The sequence below is a fragment of the Eumetopias jubatus genome, unplaced genomic scaffold (assembly GCF_037043125.1).
Source record: "Eumetopias jubatus isolate StellerSeaLion01/CBP00866 unplaced genomic scaffold, mEumJub1_p1.0 scaffold_9, whole genome shotgun sequence".
Lineage (NCBI taxonomy): Eukaryota > Metazoa > Chordata > Mammalia > Carnivora > Otariidae > Eumetopias > Eumetopias jubatus.
In genome coordinates, this window is record NW_028274815.1 from 130,194,204 (window position 1) to 130,202,373 (window position 8,170).

General features: G+C 53.7%; 1 protein-coding gene across 1 annotated transcript; it reads right to left on the reverse strand.

Annotated features, from left to right (window-relative positions):
* Positions 1 to 796: 796 nt before the first annotated feature.
* Positions 797 to 6,543, reverse strand: KCNG1 (potassium voltage-gated channel modifier subfamily G member 1). Its single transcript, XM_028125181.2, has 2 exons — positions 5,761 to 6,543; positions 797 to 1,646 (listed from the first exon to the last, which is right to left on the reverse strand). The coding sequence occupies exons 1-2, from the start codon at positions 6,541 to 6,543 to the stop codon at positions 876 to 878; spliced, it is 1,554 nt and encodes a 517-aa protein (XP_027980982.1). The 3' UTR covers positions 797 to 875.
* Positions 6,544 to 8,170: the final 1,627 nt, after the last annotated feature.

Consider the following 8,170-nt stretch of genomic DNA (forward strand, 5'->3'; position numbering starts at 1 on the left):
TTAAAGACTGTTAAAATGAATGTGGAGTAGAGAAGAAAATCCACCGTATTTTTAAAAAGATAAAACGAAGCGATTTCACCTTTGTAGTCGGCAATGCGGACAGGCCCCTTGGTGTCCACTTAACCATTGGGGTGTCTTGGGGGAAAACTTTGAGAAGCCTAGGGCACAAAAGAAGAGAACAGGGGTGGAAGAGAAGGAAAAAGGGAGGAAGAGAGGTCAGGAGGGGAGAGGAATAAAAGAAAAACAGAAAGGGAACACAGTATTTACTGACAATTTCCCCAAAGGTATCTGTTCTCTCCCTGTTCTCTAACCCCACTGGGCGCAACCAGGTCTGAACGACCCAAGGAAACAGGCCATTGTCCTCCCAGTACGCACACTGGCTGGCTTTGCTGGCAAGCACCTTCCCCTCTTCAGAGCCCCATGGAAGGCATTTTCTCTCTTTTTCATCGGTTTTCTTTAATTGCACATGATCCACACTAAACACAGACATGTTCCTGCTGTCATTTGTTTTTTTTTTTCCCTCCCGGCAGACCCATAAAGCAAGTCTTTGCTGGGCATGTTATTTACATGGTGGAAAGAACAAAGCCATCTCCTTACTGGGGGAAACAGACATGGGGGCGGGGAGGGGGCTGTTGTGTGCTGGGTTCTTGACCAGCTTCTGCTTCTCTCGTGGAGGCGGAGGGGTAGGGACCCCTCTGTGGATGTTGCAGACGTCCTTCTCGGGGTGTGGTTCCAGTGGGTCCTGTGCCAGGACCGCACTCAGAGCAGCAGGCGCCTTTGAGGGCATCTTGTAGTGACGGCGATAGCTTCAAGCCGCAGAGGGCAGGCAGAGCTGGGGGTGTCCTGGCGGTGGCGACGGGGTATGTCCTCTGGGCTCAGTTGTTGTCTCTGGTGTCCGAGGACGCACTTCCAAACAAGAGGTCGCTATCGTGGGACATGGTGCTCAGCTGCGACTTGGTCTTGATGAGGAACTGGGCCCTCCGGAACATCACCCTCTCCTGCTCCTGCTTGAGCTCCAGGTAGGAGCGGGAGAAGGTGTGGAAGATGGAGGTCACCGGGAAGGCCATGAGGAGGATGCCGCTGAGGATGCTGCTGAGCGCCACCACCTGGCCCGGCGTGCTCCTGGGTACCATGTCGCCATAGCCCACAGTTGTCATGGTGATGACAGCCCACCAGTAGCAGGCGGGGATGCTGGTGAACTCGGGGCTGTCGGCCATCTCGTTCTCGATGACGTAGAGGAGGGGGGCAAACAGGGCGATGGCGACGCAGAGGAAGAGCAGTAAGAGCCCGAACTCGCGGGTGCAGCGGCGGGCCGTGAGCCCCAGCGTCTGCAGCCCCAGGGAGTGGCGGGCCAGCCGCATGACGTACAGGATGCGCAGCGCCCGCAGGACCCGCAGCACCAGCCCCACCTTGTCCAGGTAGCTGTTGCCCGCGCCCGACTTGCGGCGGCCCGCGGCGGCGCCGTCCACCAGCAGGGTGATGTAGTAAGGCAGGATGGCCACCAAGTCGATGAGCGTCAGCGGGCTCCGCAGGAAAGCGAACTTGCTGGGCGCCTGGATCAGCCGCAGGAGGAACTCGAGGGAGAACCAGCCCACGCACACCGACTCCACGATGAAGACGTTGTGGCACATCTGCGAGCACTGGCCCTGGGAGAGAGGGGGGAGGTCGGGGTTGGGGGGGAGGTCAGCCGCGCCACTGGCCAGGCCGTGTGTTTGCCCGGGGCCCCGCCCTAGTGAGGCTCACGTCCCCGGGGGTGGGGGGCTGGCCACGCCCAGGGCTTGAGGCACCCGCAACCACCACTCTTCTCTCTCCCCAGCCGAGGCCTGCTGCCCCTGGATTCCAGACCCCAGAAGGCCTACCTCCTTGATGTCACTCCTAGGGTGTCCGATGGATGTTTCAAATTTATCATGTCCCAAACTGGGCTGCTGTTTTTTTTTAAAAAAAAATTCTTTTTATTGAGATATAACTGACATAAAATACTGTGTCAGTTTCAGGTGTACATGTTGATTTGATACATCTATATATTGCAATAAGATTACCACCGTAGCCTTAAGCTAACACCTTTATCATGTCACGTAATTATAATTTCTTTTTTGGGGTGGAAACAATTAAGATTTAGCCTCTTCAGTCTCTTGGTTTCTCCTGCACACCCGCCCACCAGTGCTTTCCCTTCTTAGCAACCCCACCTTTCCAGTTGCTCGGGATGGGAGACTCAGCCTCATTCTGACACCTCTCATAGTCCTCAGGAAATCCCATTGGTTCTTCCTTTAAAATGATTCCAGAATCAAACCACTTCTCCTATGTCTGCTGCCCTCACCTTGGTCCAGCCACCATCCTCTCTTGCCTGGACAGTTGCAGGCACCTCCTTCCTGGACTCCCTGGTCCCTACAGTTTATTCTGCGCACATAGCCAGAGGGATGCTAAGAACGTGGATCGGACCCTGTGCGTTCTCTGCTCAGCACCCTCCATGGCTCAGAGAGATAGCTCAAGTCCTCCGGGGGCACACATGGCCTGGCTACCACCTCTCCCACTTCCTAGCCCCCTGTCTGCCTTGTTCGTGTGCTCCAGCCTACCCCCCCCCCCCAGCGTCCCCCCACCCCCCAAGCCAGACCTTGACTTTCTGCTCTTCCCCCGGATACCCACATGGCTCTACCCTCCCTTCCTCCAGTTCTTTGCTTCAATATCACTTTCCCAGGGAGGCCATTCATGACCCCCTCGATTAAAAGTCCCCCCCTTTGTCTTCCATCCGGATTCTCCTTTTCCTGCTCTATTTATTCAGAGGGCTCATCATCTCTTAAAATGCTTTATAAGTTACTTATGTATCATGTTCAGTATCTGTTTCCACCCTCCACCTCCCCTGCCCCTTTGCCCCAGCAGATTATAGCCGCCCCCCCCCCCCCCCGGCAACCATACCAGCTCGTGTGTTGTTCACTCTTAGGACCCCAGTGCCTGGAACAGCCTAGCACATGACAAGTGACCAATTCACGTTTGTCACCAGGGTGGATGGAAGCGCATGGGACTGGCATTTAGATGGGGGTGCCAACTCAAGGCCAGGTGGGCAAAGGGAGCCCGAGGAAGCTGGGCCAGGTGGGGTGGAGGTCAGCCAGAAAGCACGGCTCTTCTGCTAAGTACCTCCTGATCGCTGCGCCAAGGGAATTCAGGCTGGAGTTTCGCGTGAAACCTCCTGGGTTTTAAATGTTGTGATAATTCAATACAAATAAACACTCTGTGGGCCACTCAAACTTATCTGTGTGCTGCATTTGGCATGCGGGCTGCCAGCTTGTCTCTCTGGTCTGCCATGGAACTGGACAGGAGACTGTCCCCAGTGGCTTTGGACCTCAGTCTCAAAGGGGCCTGTGACAGAGTGGGAAGGCACACATATATTTAGCCTGGGGCATCTGTCATTCCTAGGCACAGCTGGATTCTGTGAGTCCTGCCCTAGCAGCTCTCTCTCTAGGAATAAGTTAGAGGCTGCAGAAATGAACTAGTACTCAGTGGGCCATGAGGTCTCAGCCCTCTGGTATGGGAAGCCTCCTTCTCCAGGAAGCCTTCCTGGAGTGGGCCCCCTCCAAGTATACCCAGCATAGTTGATGGGCCTCTCATAAGAGCCCCCTTGGGCTTATGGTCACAGAGTATCACTGTCCCTTCTCCACAGGACCTGAAGTCCTTGTAGCTGGAAAACTTGTTCTGGTCACCCTGCATGCCAGGTGATGCCTGAACATAGTAGGCACTCGAATATGTGCTCAAGCAGCAAGTGAAACAGTGAACCTCACTGGTCTCCAAAATGAAGTCAAAGAACAGCATTATCACTGAATCAAGAAAAAGTCCAAGTATTATTAAAAAAAATAAAAAAGCAAGTGTCAGAAGGTGAATAAAACTGTAGCTTTATTAGCATTTTCCTGATAAAGTCAAGACTGCATATGTTGGAGCCAAGAAAAAATTTATACCACGTACAGGTACTTCCAGACAGGTCTCAAATGATAAGCATTTGCTCGCTCGCTCTTTGGCAGGTGCATGTAATCCTTATAGTTAGTACTGCCTGCACGCTCCAGCGCCAGGCATTATTCCAAACACTTCCTGTGGACTCACTCACAGAATCCTCACAACACTGTGAGCTGAGCCTCTGCACAGCAACCCTACTGAGGCACAGGGAGGGTAAGTAACTTGCCCACAGGTGCGCAGCCAGGGTGGACGTAATGGGATTCAAATTCAGGCCATTGGGTTCTAGCCCCACCCTCTTCATCACTCCCGCTTCTGCTTATCAAAAATTAATTTTACTGGTTGAGTGTTAGATTTTTAAAACTCACTTTAAAAATTAAATGTATAAAAAAGTGCCAGAAGCCCGCCCCCCCCAACCCCGTGTTATAAATGCAATAGCCATTGTTGCCTCCTCCATTATATATGCGGAAAAACCCTCCCCTGGTGAGTAGTTCCAATGTTCCATCAGAGAGTTCATGTGAAGCGCTCAGCACATGCCGGGTACATGGCCAGTGCTCATTAAATGCTGGCCAGCATGATATTTATGTTGAGTTCATACAGCCATACCTATTTCTCCATCGCCTATACAATTTGTACTTGTTGGAATGTTTTGGTCTGTCTTAAACTTGCTTCTAGAACAACCCCCCCGCCCCCCGCCGTGCCCTGCCTCCCCACCCCCATGTGGGGAAAGGGTCCCAACTTAAAAGGCCCAAAGGTCTCATATATTAGGAAACTGAACTGGGGAGCACACACTTTCCATAGACTCAGCTCCCACCCAGAGCTGCTGTGTGGACTGCAGGCCAGGGGGCCAGACCCTATACATTTTGAGAAGCTGAGAGTTTGAATTTTTAAATACAAGACACTTTACTTTTAAATGTTGGCAAGCAAGTACAATTTTTAGGGAGCACAGTGTGGGCCAATCACACACTTCCGAGGAGGTATATGAAGTCCCAGGCTGCCATGTGGGACTCATACTTCTTTGTTCAAGAGCACAGAACTGCGACTCAGTCAGACCTGGGTCTGGGCAAGCTGCTCTGCCTCACTGTTCTCATCTGTCAGCTGGTAAGAGAATGCCTCCCGTACAGGGTTGCTGGAAGTTTCGCTGAGAACATGAGGTGTAGGCAGAACTACGGCCCAGCCCCTGGCTGCTAGTAACTGCCGGCTGAGAATCCAGGTCACACCTTGGTCAGGCCACGGAGTAAACACTTGACACACACTTCTCTTGCTTAACACAGAGACCCTCACTGTTTGAGCCCACGCATGTACACACACAGCTATCAATAAAAATTATATGCTGGACCCAGAAAATGGTTCTGGGGTATCTTTAAACAAGGGAATTAGGAAGCTTGAGATAGGGCTCATGTGAAGTAAATGTTGATGATATATTATTATGTGTTTAGCCCAGGGGCAGGCTCATCATAAATCACATCATTCACGGACCCGCTCATCTGTTCCTTCCACGGAGTGGCGGAGTGGACCGGAGTTGTCCATGCTCCACACTGTTCTAGACCCTGGGGGCACCGCACAGAGCAGGCCAGGCACGGAGCTGGTGGTGGAACATGGAGGTGGACAACACACATGTTAAGCAGGATGTCAGAAGGGACTGGAGATGCTGCTCAGCCAGCGCAGTCAGGGAAGGCCTCCTGGTGGAGGTGACCGCGCCGGCGTGAAGGAGGTGGACTTCTGGAGAGAGGGGTCCTGTAGACTGCTTTGTCCCCTGAACTCAGAGGACCCTCCCCATCCCCGCATCGAGCCTCCCCTGCACACAGCTGTGGCTCTTACCTGCTCCTCCTCCTCCCGCAGGCTGGGCAGGGTGCTGATGGACAGGTTGATGGCCGTGACGGTGACGAAGAGCACTGAGAGGCAGGCGAACACCTTGCCCGGCAGCCCCGAGTGCGGCCTCTCCACCATGTCGCGCAGTCTCCGCATGCAGCGGCCCAGGCGGCCCTCGCCCTCGGCCGGGCCCTCGCTGCCGGGGTCCTCGCTGGACGGCGGCTCATCGTCGTCCCGCTCCACCACGTCGGCGAACTCCTCGATCTTCTGCAGGTAGCGGCGCTTGCAGCAGCCGTCCAGGCGGTCCTCGGCGATGCCCCAGTAGAGCAGCTCCTCCTGGAAGGACAGGGCGCACATCTCGCGCAACAGGCGCAGCTTGCCCGCCCGCAGGAAGGTCAGGATGGTGCCGAAGGCCCCCGGGTGGCGGTCGAAGAAGAACTCGTTGCAGGTCACGTCGTAGTCGTCACACACGTTGAGGATGTCGTCGAAGTTGGTGCAGGCCTTGAGCTGGCCCAGGCGCGTCAGCGGGAACTCCTCGAGCGTGGTCCAGGGCAGCGAGTACTTGATGCCGCCCACGTTGATGATGATCTGCCGCCGCCGGTCCTCGGGCTGGCCGGCCTGGCGGGGCGCGTCCTGGGGCCGGGGCCGGGGCCGCAGCCGCTGCGCCCGGCGGTAGAACACGCCCTTGAGGGACTGGCCCTGCGGGAAGAAGGCCGGGTGGAAGGAGGCGTCCGAAGCGCAGCTCAAGGCGCTGTAGTCGTAATCGGAGTTGTCTCCCGGTAGGAGGGTCATTTTGGGCTTTCACATCCCCCTCGCGCCTGGGTTGGAGAAGGGAGGAAAGACCCTCAGCGAGGCCCGAGTCTGGGCTGCCCGTGCCGCTTCTGCAGGTATTCGCTGTTGGGGACTGAACCGTGTGCCCCCTCCTCCACCCCTTCCCGGATTCACAGGGGGAAAGCCTGACCACTGTGGGCCAGTATTAGGAGGCAGGGCCTTGGTGGCGGGGGTGGGGGGGTGATTAGGTTTAGCTGAGGTCGTGAGGGGCGGGATCAGTGCCCTTATGGGAAGAGAAAGAGCCACCAGAGCTCCCTCTCTCTCCACCACGTGGGGACACAGTCAGAAGACAGCCACCTACAAGCCAGGAAGAGTCCTCCCCAGAAGCCAGCCACCTCGGCACCCTGAACTTGGACTTCCAAGCACTTGTGGATACAAGCACAGACTCTGGAGCCTCATGGCCCAGGGAAGGTTACTTAACCTTGATCTGCTTGAATTTCCTCATCTGTAGAATGGGTACAACCATTTCCCCTACGAGAAGAATCCATGAATTATGTGCGTAAGAGCATTTAATAACACAGTGCCTGGCACATAGCAGGTACTCAATCATTGTTGTCTATTATTACTATTTGTGTTTACCTTAAAGGGACAACTTGTATTGCTTCCGTAAGTGGAAAACCTAGATCACTGGCCATAAATAAGAGGCAATGTCCAAAGAAATGCATAATTATCACAACAGTGCCAGAGTTGCTCATATATCATCAAACATTTTGAGGGTATAGGGGTGGACTGCACAGGCATGACCACTCCTCTAGGAAGCCTTCCTTGGCTCTTCCAGCTAAATCGAGTCCTCCCACCCCTGTACCTGCATCACCATCCTTACTATAACTGTGTGCAAGCCTGGTTCCTTTATGAGACTGCTTGCTCTGTAGGACAAGAACTGGGCTCTACTCAGCTCTGAATCTCTGTGCCCAGCAGTGTAAGAGCTCAAAGAAGTAGCTGCTGAATGAGGCCAACATGAGGAAGACACTTCTGAAAACCTGAGGTCAAAATATCCGCTTATACAGGCTCCTTCCTTCCCAACTCTCAAAGCTAAGGGTGTGTGCTACTAGAATGACATTGCTTATTCATTCATAGCTCACGGGCTGAATTTGGTTCACAAATGTTCTCCTGGCTTGGAGAAGATTTTGAAAATTGAGGAAGTTTCTGTAGAAATTCATATTCTTGGTTTCTCTTGAAAAATCAGACTATTTGGCAACATTTGGCTTAAATTCCAGCTGAGAAATGACTGCCCCCCGTTGGCAGGGCATGCATGTGGCAATCTACCACAGTCCCCACCCTTCCCTGTTGTCTTCCTAATACCCACTTTCCTTCACTCATAGATGTTTCCTTCCTGGCCCCTGTAGGCGTTTGAGTTTGAGACCCCCCCCCCCAGATTATAGCAACTGAGCTCTCCAGAATGAAGCTGATCCATAGAAAAAGTAAGACTAATACTCGGCTTTTTTAAAATCACCATCCTTCCCTCCAGCCTAGTCCCCCATGGAAGCAAGTAGTACCAGCAAAGTCTACCAATTCCATTTCCAATACCTGAGTGTTGATCTGTGCCGTGGACATGTGCTGGGAAAATGCACGTGCCCACACATGTGCA

What these genes read in the sequence shown, in the direction of transcription:
- KCNG1 (XM_028125181.2), bottom strand. Translation starts at nt 6,543, where the DNA reads ATGACCCTCCTACCGGGAGACAACTCCGATTACGACTACAGCGCCTTG. An exon ending in TGCGGGAGGAGGAGGAGCAG is followed by an intron (nt 1,647 to 5,760) that starts GTAAGAGCCACA and finishes CCTCTCTCCCAG; the next exon opens with GGCCAGTGCTCGCAGATGTG.